At 43.9% G+C, this 14,710-nt stretch overlaps 1 protein-coding gene across 1 annotated transcript in view; it reads left to right on the top strand.

The window, feature by feature from the left end:
• The first annotated feature begins 9,890 nt into the window (after positions 1-9,890).
• Positions 9,891-14,710, top strand: part of LOC128342160 (baculoviral IAP repeat-containing protein 1-like) — a 45,662-nt gene continuing 40,842 nt past the window's right edge. Inside the window, exons 1-2 of the mRNA XM_053289109.1 lie at positions 9,891-10,500; positions 13,602-13,701. Of these exons, the coding sequence (XP_053145084.1) occupies positions 9,891-10,500; positions 13,602-13,701 (710 nt within the window). The remainder of the gene's footprint in view (positions 10,501-13,601; positions 13,702-14,710) is intronic.

Raw genomic sequence — 14,710 nt, 5'->3', positions numbered from 1 at the left:
TCGGATTCATCCCTACTTGCTGCATCATTAAATCCTTGCTCTGTATGCTGCATGGCAGATTCCCACTATACTCTGCACAGTTGCAAAGTATGCTTGGCATACATTCTTGACCCTGCAAAGAACAAGTGTGATGTCTTGAATGTAATGTGCCACATTTTTTACCAGGGAGTCTCTTGTCCAGGGCACCATGTCCTCTCCGGGCACTTTCCCAGGGGCCAAGACTGATCAGCTGCTTACACTCTAGTCCCATAACAGCTGGCCACTCTGGTAGTATATCCATATCTATATGTGCTATTGTTGGCTCACTCTGAGGACAGCTACAAATAGCAGAAAAGTGTTGAAATCGGTTCTCTGCTGAAATACATGCATCAGGTGTGGTGGTGTGTGTGTGTGCATGTTTGTGTATGTATATGTTTCTGTGTACACACACACACACACACACACACACACACACACACACACACACACAGAGTTTGCCATCAGTTCCCAGAATTTCCTCTCTCTCTTTTATTATACTGAGATCAAGCTTTCTCCATTGATCATTATAATAGACTAGTATTTTTAAGCTCGTTATGATAACGGGCGCTAGCTTTCTCTCACGCCTTTAAGTGTTTTTTTTGTTTTTAAACCTTTCTGAGGCCGGGACCGGGGGCGGAGCGGAGGCCGTAGAAATCATTTTGAAAAATGCTGCCACCGCCGCCGACCTACCACCCTCCCTCCCAACTGCCAAGTCCACCTTACCCCGGCCCGTGTCAGTCGGGCAAAGATAGTCCTTAATTTCAGAGGCAGAGAGGAGCTTGCAAATAGAGCTCCTCTCTGTGCAAAGGCTTTGCCGGAACTGGCAGTATGGACGTAAAGGACGCAGTAGGCGTCCTTTGCACCCAAAACGCCATTTCGGGAAGAGGCTTTGCAGAGAGAGGAGCTCTGCTTGCGAGCTCCTCTCTGCCTCTGAAATTAAGGACTATCTTCGCCCGACTGACACGGGCCGGGGTAAGGTGGACTCGGCAGTTGGGAGGGAGGGTGGTAGGTCGGTGGCGTCGGCCGCGGCAGCATTTTTTTCTCCCTTCCGCCCGGCTCTGGCGGCAGCGCCAGGCCTCGGCAGCGGCTCTGCCACCACCTCGGCTGGCTTCCCCCGTGGCCTCTTCCCCCCGCCTGGCTTCGGCGGCGCGGCCAGGCCTCGGCCGCGCCGCGTCATCTGGCCGAGGCGGCAGCATCGCCGCCGCCTCGGCCAGTTTCCCCCGCCGCCGCATACCCAGCTTTTCCAGGACGGCCGCTTCTGGCCGCCCAAGATGGCCACCGGGTGCTGGCGGTCGTGTCTCCCTTGCTCTGTTCTGGGCATGCGCTTTGCGCATGCCCAGAACAGCCCAGGGAGGCATGAACACACGCCTTGGTGTCCGTCCATGGATTAATTACTGAAATTAATGGACTTTTGCACGATATTCTAATTTTCCGAGTTTCACCTGTATATTCCAAGCAGTGACACAGTTTACTCTGCATATCCTTTATTTTCAGAGTATCTGGGAAAAGTCAAATTCTCCATTTATTTTTAAAATTTATGTAATAGTGATGCTACAATGCATAGTAGAGAATTAGAAAGACACTTCTCTTTAGTTTTCCAAGTACACCTCCATGTAGTATTTGGTTATTTAATGAGCCCCAGCATACTGAAATTTGTAGTTTTCTAGCATTTTTTGGTCTGGCTACATCCACTGCTAAATAGTTTTTGAAATATTAAAAGATTAATTAGCTTGACCTGTATTTTTCAGCTGATATTATGGTAAAGTTATCTGAAAGTTGGGTGTCAGATGTTTGGACAGGGGGCACAATTTCAGTGCTTGCCCTAGGTGCTATTTTCCCTAGATATGCCTCTGGATACACCTGAAAGCATCTCCCTCTGTCCCACTGCCAAGGTGGTTAGATGTGTGGTGGTGGAAGGGTGTGCCATCCTTCAAACCAGTGATGGTAGCACAAGATCATCGCCTACACCTGCATCAGCAGCGGGATCAGAGATTGCAAACATCTGTCCCCTCCTTGCTAATGAAAGGGCTGCCAGTGTATTAATGCCTAATAAAGTTAAAGCATCTTTATTACACTGTTGTGTTTCTTTCCAAATGCAAGTGCAGAGCTCCCTCCTCACACCTGGACAGTGGTGGGGAGGGTGACGAGACATTTGGGGGTTTAGATGGGGAAGGTAAGGACATTTGATCTTACTTGCAAGTGGCTGGGAGTACCAATGAGCAGTTTGGTGGGTTGGGTGTGGCAGAGAACTATATGGCATCCCCCTTGCCACTGGTGGGTAGGGCAACAGGCATTTTGGGGGGTTGGATGAGGCTGGGAAGGAGATGGGATCCCCCACACCCCACCCCACCCCACCCCAAGACTCATCATGTACAAAACAGACTGTGCTCAGGATACATAGTGCATGGGAGGCTTGCATTTACTCAGGCTGGATATGTATGGGTCCATAGGCTCCCAGGTGCAGAAGGTGCAGAGGGAGGGAAAACAGAGTTATTTGGCAACTGTTATGGGGAGATGGCAAGTGGCCATACCCAGGGACCCCCACCCCAACACTGCTCACATGCCATGCAATATAATGTATGGAGCTTTAATCCTTAATCCACAATAATGCTTATTAAATAATTCATATCTATATTGTATTTTGGTTTTCTAGCAAAGGTAGCAGCTGACAAAGGTGCTTGAAGTCCTGAGGCTCAGGGTAAATAAAATTATTGAAGATGCTTGGAGAAACTTCTTCCAAATGTTGTTCAATGTGCCAAAGTTACATACAGTGAACTTTTGTCGCCATTTTGAGCAACAGATCAAATGCCAGGGAGCAACTGTGAGGTCCTCTGTTCACTGTGTATCCAGGTTGCCCAGCCTCAAGGCTATTGACATGACAGGATGGCTATTTGATAAGAAGGACCTCAACATGTTTGATGTAATGAAAGAACAACATCCTCAGTCAAAAAGTTTAAATTTAACTTGGAAATGGGTGTTGTCAGTTTCATCAGTTATACAAGAACAGACTCAACTGTGTAAATGGCTAATTAGTTTGGTAACAAAAATGAAATGGTTGATACTACTACTACTACTACTACTACTACAGATTTGTATATACCAGTCTTCAACCAAAGTTCTCAAAGTGGTTTACACAGAAAACAAACAATACATCAATAAGATGATCCCCTGTCCCCAAAGGGCTCACAAATATAAGGTTGAAGAAATACCAGAAACAGCCACCGAAGGGATGCTGTGCTGGGGTTGGATAGGGCTAGTTGCTCTCCCTCTGCTAAATATAAGAGCATCACCACTTTAAAAGGTGCCTCCTTGCTCAGTTGGCAGGGTTTATATATTATCATATGTTATATGATAGGTAATCATATAACAGCAGCCCTATACAATTAAAATAATTAAACTCTGACAATCAGTTAAAATGTTGGATGTATAGTATATTGTGTAATTAATTATCTTTCTGCCTCTGTTATCTGGCTGTAATACTGGAATAATTTAGTGGGAACAATAAAACTGTTGTGTGTCTTACCAAAGCTGTTCAAGCAATATAAGACTGTACCAGGGAGAAAGTCCCATTGAATTCCACAGAACTGCATCAAAGTAAATGTGTAGGTTAATCTGTATGTAGTGTTATATACTGTAGGTGTTTCATTTGTATATAGTGTTATTGTACTGGTCAGAAGTAATAATGTGAACGTGCAAAAAATGCATATCTCATTGTACAAGTAGGAAGGCTAAAGGAATTGATGGAACAGCTACAGAAATATGGCAAGCAACAGAAGAAGAATCAGTCAAGGCTCTAACCAAACTATGCCAGCAAATTTGGAGAACGACACAGTGGCCAACAGATTGGAAGCGGTCAGTCTACATACCCATACCAAAGAAAGGAGGATTAACAGATTGCGCAAACCACTGAACAATATCCTTAATTTCACATGCTAGCAAAATAATGCTCAGAATCATCCAATACAGATTAGAGCCCTATGTGGAAAGGAAAATGCCGGATGTTCAAGCTGGTTTCAGAAGAGGCCGAGGAACAAGAGACCTGAAATCCCATCTTTTCACCCAAGCTTTCTCAGCTTCCTAAATTTGGGGTTTTTTAATATCTGGTCTATTTTGAAATTAGAAATCACTGTAATTGTTTAATTGTTGTTTTAAAATGTTTTAAAATTGTTAATTGTTATGTTGTTTTTAATTTGTTTTATCTCTTTACTGTTTTACTGGTTTGTTTTAATTGTAAACTGCTCTGAGCCATTTTGGAAGGGTGGTATACAAATCAAATTAATTTAATAATAATAATAATAATAATAATTATTATTATTAATAATAATAATCCTAAACAAAAGGTACTTTTCACGTGTTCTATGAAAGAGGAAGACTGATAAAGAAATAGCATGAAAAGGATATGTTTCTCTGGCATGACTCATCTGATAACTGGTGGATGGGAGGAAATGTTTCTTAACTGGTTGGTTTATTGAGGGAAGAGGAAGTTTGCATTCCATGGTTTATTGTCTCTTTTAAAAGACAAAAGCTGATGTCTGCTCTGGACAGCTAGAGGCAGTCAGAGGGAAGGGTTGCCTTAGCTCCTTAAAGCTTTACTAATGACTTGGGGATACTTGAAGGGCACCCAGTCAGAACATTGTGTTCCATGTCTGGAATCCAAAGTATGTATTGCTTATAAGGCTTCTCTCCTTGTATGCTCAGAGTAGCCAAACTTTCACATGGGGTACACCTGGAGTGCACATACATAAATGACAGCTGGGTAACAATGTCCAGAAGTACAGTGTCTCTGTACCTCTGTACATTGTACATGTACTTCTATTAAGACTGTAACCATCAACAGAGGGGAGTGGGGCTTCTGTGCACATGAACACATGAATGGGGCCTCAGAATGCACTCTCGGGGGATGCTGAAACATCCTTGCTTTTTACTTGAACTTGGGCTAATGTGCGGCTTGAACTTGAGCTAATGTCTGACCTTCAGAAGTTTATTTTATTTTAATTTTATTTATTTATTTACTTACTTACTTACCGAATTTCTATACTGCCCAGAACTTACGTCTCCTGGCAGTTCTGTTAGAAAGAATATAGTAGCATTGCTAGTTGTCAGGTAGTATGGCTGGGATGCCTTGTCTCCTGCCCTTCCACTTTTATTTCAGTTTCCCTGCTTCCCTATGGTTACTGGTTTCAATCTTCCTTTCCTTGTCTTTGACATACCAGGTGCTATTCTGAGAATATTACTATGGATATATACTGCTTTTCAACAAAAAGATCTTGAAGTAGTTTTCAGAGGAAAAATAAGATGATACCCTGACCCCCAAAGGGCAGGGGCACCATTAAGCACAGACCTGGGGGCCCAGGTCTGTGTGCCCTCTCTCCTAGAGGGCCCCATGATTTTCTCCAAGGGAAAATAAGGCCCCTTTTATATTTCCAGAATGGCTTGGCTAGAGTTCTGAAACTCGGCACAGTTTGAAACGGATAAATCACATTCATGATTTTTTTAATTAAAAAAACTTTTAAAAGTCCTATAAGTGGCTTGTTTCATGGCAGAAAATTACAAAACTTCTGGAACTAGTGCCCCTCCACCTCTTGGACCATCATTCCACTCCCCTCCCCATGTGAAGGAATCTTCCCTTTGCCTTCATAAAAAAGTGCAACATGGCCCCTCTTTTTGTCCAACCCTTTATATTTCCAGAATGGCTGGGCTTAGAGTTCTGAAACTGGGCACACATGTAGTCCAAGATGGCAGGACTATTTTTATTTTTTTTAAATTGGTCAATCCTGTGATTTTTAATATTTTTCCCCTACTACAGTAAAGAAAGAGTTACCTCTATCCATAGAGTACTTCACATCTAGAGAAAGTAGAACTGTTACATTTGAATAAACAAACTTTTTTTTTTTTACAAATTCACTATGCTCAAGTTGGTTTGTGATCTACAGTTCTGCATGAGAACTGTGAAGCAAGGGGAACGTGTTGTGTTTTCAGTTTTACCCCTTTATGAATGCACTATATGTCCAAGTTGGTTTTGTACTTGAACTGTGGAGCAAGAGACATGTGTTGTGTCCTAGTTAGTTTGTGAATGCTCAAGAAATTATGTGAATCCATTGGGGCTAGCATAGTCTTTTTTTTTTTTTTTTGCAAATGGAAGCTGACCCAGATGTATGGGTTTGTGGTGAATGACCAAGAAGATGTATTGAAATGTACTCTGGCCCAGATCTGTGCGTTTTTGGAGAAGTGTGTGTGTGTATGTGTGTGTGTAGGATGCTTATTTTGCAGTCAATTGAATTCAGGGGGGAAATATGATCTTTGAGAACTCCAAGCCTAAAAACATCCTGATCATTGCATAATAACTACTTGAGAGTAAGGTCAAGATCATATGATCATTTTAACGTCAGTTGAAAGAGGTTCTAGGGCTTACTGATGTGCACTTGCTCCCAACTAATGTGTCATCAGCACTTGGGAATATCTTGGCAATCTCTGCTTCGTAACACACAACACCAACATGGAGCTGAGATTGGTAATCTGACATTTGAAGTTGACCTTCCAGTCTCAGTTCCATGTTGGTTTTGTGTTCTACGAAGCCAACTACATCCCTGGTTTTTCAGAGATCACATGACACACTCCACAGGAGCATGCACACTTCAGTAAGGCTTAGATCCTCTTTCTACTGACATTAAAGTGGTCGTGGTCATGGCTCTGAAGCCACTCCAGCTTCCGAGGCAAGAGGCCTCTACATTTATTTTATTTTATTTAAAGTATTTATACCCTGCCACTCCAGTACACTACTGCTCAGGGTGGATCACAACAATAAAATAGATACAATGTAAAATAAAACTAATAAAATTAACCAAATGAAATAAACAAGTTAAAAGTCCAGGCTGAAACCACAATCAGAATTAAGTTTCAAATTAAAAGTTATTCAAAAAACTAAATATTGAGAATTATAAAAACTAAATACTAAAGAACCTACCAGATATAACCAAAGATGGAGCATTAAAATGCTTTTAAAAAAAGATTTGTTAAAAGTACAGAGGAAGTGAGCATGGTGTAGCTCTTCAGGGAGGGTGTTCCAAAGCCGAGGGGCCACAACCAAAAAGGTTCTGTCTTTAGTCCCCACTGACCAGACCTCTGTTTGTGGTGGGGCCATGATCAGGGCCTGAGATGATGAGCAGAGGGCCCTGGCAGGTTCATATAGGAGAATGTGGTCTGACAGGTACCTTGGTCCCAAGCCATGCAGAGCTTTAAAGGTCAAGACCAGCACTTTGAATCCAGCCTGGAAGAGGACCAGTAACCAATGAAACTACCACAGGATGGTTGTGACACATGTGAAGTGATTTGTGCCCAGGAGCATGCTTGCAGAAGCATTCTAGACCAGCTGAAGCTTCCAAATTGTCTTCAAGGGCAGCCCCACATAGAGTGTATTGCAGCAGTCCAATTTGGATGTTGCCAAATACCAGTTGCAGGGGAGCAACAGCAAGATAGTGGGCATGTCCTCTCCTCTTGCCTGTAGGCTTCTCAGGGGCATCTGGTGGGCCACTGTGGGAAACAGGATGCTGGATTAGATAAACCTTGGGCCTGATCCATCAGGGCTGTGCTTATGTTCTTATGACAGGCTGTAAAAAGGGGTGTGTGCATGGCCCTGAGGGGCAGAGGGACCCTTTTTCTGGGGACATACTGGAACACCAGTAGCTCTGCACCTGGCCTATACCTTGCCATGCCTGCTATTTAAGTTAAACACACACAGACACAGATACACCTCCCCCACAAGATAGGCCTTGGGCCTGATCCAGCAGGGCTGTTCTTATGTTCTCATGTGAACCTGCCCTTAGATTCTCAAGAAGCCATGCAGACATAATCAGGATGTTTTTAGACTTGGAGTTTTCAAACATCATGCTTTCTTCCTGGATGCTTTGTGGCCTTTGTGCAAATTGATGTGAAACGGAGTGTATGGCAATTGTATGACACTAACGCTGAAAACAGACCCTAAAGGTTGGTTAGCCCTATTCTTGGGCAAGCAAATCCCTTTTCAAACAGAACCACTCAGGATTAGAAGCGGAACTGGAAAGTCAATTTAGAAGGCAGCCTGCAAATGTGTGAGAGTAGAAGAAAAGTGTGTTGACAAAGGGAGGGTCAGCATTTGTCTGCAAATAAATATCACCATTTCCTTATGGGAAATTTTAGAAATGGCAGTGTAACAACATTTTTACAATGCTGAGTGGATAACAAAGGTTGGTAGATGTATCATACAAAGTGTAAAAAAGAGCTGTTAGTGCTGCACGTACACACACTATCCAGCTAGTCAGCAGGTTCTGTTTTCCTCACTTCCTCCTTTCTGTAAGTGGTTAGACTGTCCCTTTCTGTGTTCTTGCTGAGAAGACCGGTTTGTTTCTTGGCCGACTCATTTTGTTAAGAAGTTGTGCTTGAATTTAAAAAACACACAAACTGGAAATAGGTAAGCTTTACTTCTAAATGGAATATACTATATTTAACCATATAGTTGTGGAAGCATTCCTGCTTTTTACTTGAACTTGAAGAGGGTTAATGTGTGGCTTGAACTTGGGCTTCCCACGCACCCAGTTGTGTGAAATACAGAGACCACATAGAACAGTAGACTGTTTACCTGTAACTGCTGTTCTTCACACGCCCACTCTCCCCACTGCAGTCAAATTATATAATTGGTCCCTGTGGTGGGCGCTCAGACGGAGGGGATACAATCTCTGTGCAGGCTATTATCCAGCGAGGGAGTGGAAATACTTCCCCTGTGGGGCAGGGTGGCGAGGGAGAGCTCCTTCCAGCTCCCCTCCTCCCTCCCACTACATGCCCCCATCTGCAGCCCATTTTGGACCTTTCTTCACACATGCAGAGAAAGATCCATAACGGAATTCAGACGGGGGTGGGGGGGCAGCAGTCATTGGGAAGGGAGGAGGGAAGCTGGAAAGAGTTCTCCTCAGTCGCGCAGCAGCATTGCTTTAAAGGTGAGGGGGGGAACTTTCCCCTAACCCCACCACCTCCCTGCTGCAGCTGCTGTAGCCCCATCCTGCCACACAGTGGTGGATTTTCCTCCACCCGCTTCCTGCAGCTACTGCTGTGTGGCCTTCACTGCCCCCATCCTGCTACACAGTGGCAGTTTCTAGAAGAAAAAAGGGGGGACTTTCTCCTCGCCACCCCTACCCTTGCTGTGGTGGTGGGGGCGGCAAATCATTAGCCGCCTATTGGTGGCAAAAGGCTTAATCTGTCCCTGCCGCCATCTTATTTGGATTCAGCCTGAGTTTGTTATCCCTCCTCCAGCCCATCACTGCCTCCAGGCAGGCATTTAGGGAGGATATGCCTTCTCCTGATGGTACTGACATGGAGAAATAGATTTGGGTGTCATCAGCATATTGATTACACCCTGCGCCAAATCTCCTGATATTGTTCTCCATATCTGGAGAAAGGCTGTGAAATTAACATCTTAAGTATTGACACTACATACAAATGAATACATTTCAAATGTCTCAGTGCCGACACTGAGATAAGCTAAATTGTTGTGCGAGCGGGACAGGGCCTTCTCCATTGCTGCCCCCAGGATCCGGAATGCTCTCCCAATGAATGTCCACTCTGTGACATCTGTGACTGCTTTTAAAAAAACAACTAAAGCCCTTTTAATTTGCTCAGGCTTTTACCCCTTAGGGGCTGCCGGGATCTCTCAACTTTCTTGCTTCTGTTTGTCTTTTTTAATGGGTTTTGTGTGTGTGTGTGTGTGTGTTTTATGTTTTTTATTTTAAGTTTTTAAATTGTATTTTTCTGGAGTTTTATTGTATTTTAACTTTTGTAAACCAACTTGGGGTGTTTTATGAAAGGTGGTATAAAAATTGAACAATAAATGAATGAATAAACAAATGTATGATCATTCTGCTTTGCTTTTGGTTTTGAACAGAATAGCTATCCCAGAGACTGCTGCAGAGGACACTAACGCTCCTATTTCAGAGATGGACACCTCCTCCCTAGAAGCTCGGTACTCTTATGAGAATTTTGAGGAAGAGGAATACCCACAAATCTGTCAACGACTCCAAAGAGGGTTCAATTCCACAATGAGAAGTGAAATGAAAAGGTTAAAAACTTTCCTGAACCAGTCTAAAAAAACATGGGCTTCCTCAGAGATGGCTGCAGCTGGCTTCTCTCACACTGGGGTCAAGTCAGCAATACAGTGTTTTTGCTGTGGGCTGGTGTTGTTCAAAACAAGTATTCGAAGACCCCCTTCTGTGGAACATAAAAAATATCAGCCTGAATGTGAATTTGTGTTAGGAAAAGAGGTTGGAAATATCTCCATGTATGAGGTGCGTGTTCAGAATCCAGAGACAAGCTCGGCAGAAATACAGAGAGGAGCTCTGCAGAAACCACTAAACTATGAAGAGGTGGAAGCAAGACTGGAATCCTTTGGTGGCTGGCCATTCTATGCCAGTGAGACAATGCCTGCTCTTCTAGCTAGTGCTGGATTTTTCTTCACAGGTAATTCAAAGGACGTTTCCCTAAACTATTAGAATTACTATTAGAAAATATTAGAAAGCAGCTCTTTCTAAACTATTAGAAAGCAGCTCTTGAGATGTTCACTTCAATTGGTATAGTCTTTTTGAACATTCATTTCTCTCTAATGTATTAGGCTATTGCCCTCTTTGGTATATATTAGGCTATAGCCCCTCTTCTGGCACTCATGGTTACAGCAGGCAAAAGCAGGGAGAAAGTCCTTCCACCATGTCATCAATAACCCCACTCATGCCAACGGTTACCATTACAGTGCCATTAGTCTGAAGGAGGCGTTGCCATAACTGTGATCATGGTGGACCCCTGAGCTGCAACCTGGATCTGATCTGGCTCCCCTCTTTAGACAAATGGCACCATGACCGTGAGTGTTGGCACGAGGGGGGTGATTGACAGTGGGGCGGAAGGACTTACTCCTCATTTTTGCCCACTGTAACTGTGAGTGCCTGTCACTTTCTTAACTTCAGAAAGAGGCTAGTATCTGCTTGATAAGTGAAAGACTTCAGGATGCTACTAGTTCACTACATATGGTTCTGCATGGACATTACATGTATTTGATAATCAGCAGTATCGTTTGAATCCACCTGTGGGCCAAGACATCCTGGTACCTAAGCAGAAATCCATATGGTGATTCATAGGATGTGGTTGCACTTGGAATCTTGGCCTTCATGATGCTATCACAGTTACTCCCATTGCAGCAAATGGGAATAATGACAGTGGTGCTGCTTGCACAACCATGCTTTCTCAACAGCCTTGGGGCTGCCCTATGAGTCTGCAGCAGCCCCGGTACATATTGGCCACTGTGCACAGTTCTGGTTACCACATCTAAACAATGATATTGCACAGATGGGAAAGGTATTAAAGGGGAGAAGGCACTCAAATAATCAGGGAGAGAGCTTTCCTATGAGCTAAGGCTGCAACACTTGAGGCTTTGTCATTCAGAAAAAAATGGTGACTAAGGAGTTTATAAAATTATGCATGATGTGGAGAAAATGGAGACAGAAAATCTTTGGTGTCTCAGGGGCAGGGGTCATCCAATGAAACTGATTCACAGGAGATTTAGAATGGACAAAAGGAAGTACTTCACACACAGCATAGTCAGTTTATGTACATTACTGCCACAAGATGTGGTGATGGCCACTAGCTTAGATGGCCTTAAAAAAGAATTAGACAAATTCATGGACAAGTCTACTGATACCTGTTAATAATGATGGCTATATTTTACCTCCAGATTCAGTGTCAGTCATTCAATCTTCTTATTTTATATTAGTGTAGAAAATGAGATGCGGCTTTTGTTCTGTTTTGTAAAGTAGTCCAAGTGCCTTCTGTGAAGGTACCATATAAATTTATTTATTTATTTATTTAAACTTCTTCTATACTGCCTCCTCCAAAGACTCTAGGCAGTGAACAACAGAGATACCAACAGCAATCAATTAAAAAATAAGGGCAAACGCCTGGTGAAACAGGTGAGTCAGGGCTGAACGAATCTGGGGAGGAAGAATGTTCCAAAGAAGATGGATGGCCACAGAGAAGGCCCAGGCACCACACACTACACCAGGGCCCAGGACACTAAGGAGGGCCAACTGAGACGACCTCACAGGATGGGATACAACTGGCCAAGAGAGGCAATCCCGGAGATATACAGGTGCTAAGCCCATAAGGGGTTTGTAGGTGAGAACCAGCACCTAGAATTGGACCTGGAAGTGAATGGGCAACCAGTGCAATGACCATAAAAGAGGTGTGATGCTATCAAATCTATGGCCACTCATAAAGAAGTGGGCTGCTGCATTCTGGATTAACTGAAGCTTCGAATCGTTTTCAAAGGCAAACCTAGGTAGAGCGCATTACAGTAATCCAAACGAGAGGCAAAAAAGGCATGAGTGACTGTTGACAGGGCCTGCCAGTCGAGGAAAAACTGTACCTGGAGAACCAGCCGAAGCTAGGCAAAGGCACTCCTGGCCACGGCCTCCACCTGCTGTTCAAGCAGGAGCCGTGAGTCCGGAAGGACCCCCAGATCATGAACCGTCTCTCTCAAGGGAAGTGCAAGCCCGTCAAGAAATAAACTCACATACGGCAATTGGCCAGATCGCAAACTGAACAAGAGCAACTCAGTCTTGGAGGGATTGAGCCTGAGCTTGTTTTGGCCCATCCAGGTCCTGACAGCCTCCAGACACTGAGCCAGCACATGAACGGCATCACCTGTTTGGCCAGGGGTAGAGATATAAAGCTGAGTATCATCAGCATATTGATGAAAACTTACCCCAAACTGATGTATGACCAAGTCCAGCAGCTTCATGAAGTTATAAATGAAGTTATAATATTGGGTAGCATCCAGACTTTCAGCACAGTAGTGCTCTGTTGGTAGATGCTCCTTCCACTTGCATGAGTACAACTCCCACTCACAGAAGATTTCACCCAAAGTGCGCTGTGTGCTGTAAGTCTGGATGCTGCGCAATAAATTCTTATTATATGATAAATATTGTGACATTTATTTATTTAGCACATTTATATACCACCAATAACTCACAGCTCTGGGCGGTTTACAATAAATATATAGGTTGCTGAAGCACAGTTTTGCCTTCTGGCAAACTAGAAGGTCGTTCACATGACCATAATGGGCATGGAGGGTGGGTGGGGGGAAGGCAGGGTTGAACCTACTCCCCCCCCCCGATGAACAAGGAGCTCCTCTTCAGCATGCTGTTGTGTGCTCACACAATCCACACTGTTCCCAGCCTCCAGGAATTCCATAATACACCGCATGACAAGCATGGTGCATTGATGGAATCCCCTTTGAGTCGGGCACTCTAGTCATCTGACTCTGTCTGCACCCAGGCTGCATGCAGCCCAAGCACACACATGATCCTGCACCTCACATCCTCTAACCCAAGTTAAGGGCCAGGGCTAAAAGTCAGGCTAGTGGGGGCGGAAGCGCCAGGATCAGGAGCGATCCTGGCACTGCGCATGAGCAGCCCAACCCAAGCTGGGCTGCCCTAGCCTGGGCTAGGCTGCTTGTGTGAGTAGCCTCTAGGCACATTGGAATATCTCAAATGAATATTATTGTTTACATACAGGTATAAAGGACACAGTGCGATGCTTTGCCTGTGGTGGATGTTTGGGAAATTGGGAAGAAGGAGATGATCCTTGGAAAGAGCATGCAAAGTGGTTTCCTGAGTAAGTAATGCAAGTCAGAGACACAGTTTTGGGCGGTATAGAAATATTTTAAATAAAATTAGTAAGTAAGTAATAAATAAATAACGTACAAGGCCATCTTATAGTTGCAGTATGATGACAGCAGGTACTGGCTAATGCCAGCATAATGAAGTCACAATCATATCCACTCACAGCAGCAGACTGGAGGTAGGCACTGGGATAAGAAGCAAAGATGGGTACCCAAGTCCCTCACCTTCTCCACCCCTCCCCCATGCTTTTGCTGCAGAACTGTAAGGACATGGTGCTAAACAAAACATTCTCAGCACATCCTTTCTCTCACTCATATGCAATTAATATCACACATTCCTCACTCATGCAGACACTTTCACTCACACACACATTTTTGTTAACATATATACCTACTATTGATTGATTGATTAAGTGCCATTAAGTCGGTGTCGACTCTTAGTGATCACATGAATAGATTCTCTCCAGGATGGTCTATCTTCAACTTGGCCTTTAAGGTATATCAGTGGTTCATTCATTGCTGTTGTAATTGAGTCCATCCACCTTGCTGTTGGTCGTCCGCTTCTCCTCTTTCCTTCTACTTTTCACAGCATTATGGACTTCTCAAGGGAGTTGGGTTTTCGCATAATGTGTCCAAAGTATGATACTTTGAGCCTAGTCATTTGTGCCTCAAGTGAAAATTCTGGATTGATTTGTTCTATGATCCATTTGTTTGTTTTCCTGGCTGTCCACAGTATCCTCAAAAGTCTTCTCCAGCACAAAGTTCAAAAGCAGGGATCCCCAAACTGCGGCCCTCCAGATGTTGCTGAACTACAACTCCCAGCTTCCCTAGACACAATTTTTTGTGGCTGGGTATGCTGGAAGTTGTAGTTCAGCAACATCTGGAGGGCCGCAGTTTGGGGATGCCTGTTCAAAAGCATCAATACTTTTTCTATCTTGCTTCTTCAAAGTCCAGTTTTCGCATCCATAATTTCACAGGAGAAACCATTGTCTGAATGATTCT

This window comes from Hemicordylus capensis, chromosome 2, assembly GCF_027244095.1.
Source record: "Hemicordylus capensis ecotype Gifberg chromosome 2, rHemCap1.1.pri, whole genome shotgun sequence".
Lineage (NCBI taxonomy): Eukaryota > Metazoa > Chordata > Lepidosauria > Squamata > Cordylidae > Hemicordylus > Hemicordylus capensis.
This window is presented reverse-complemented; position numbering and strand designations above follow the sequence as displayed.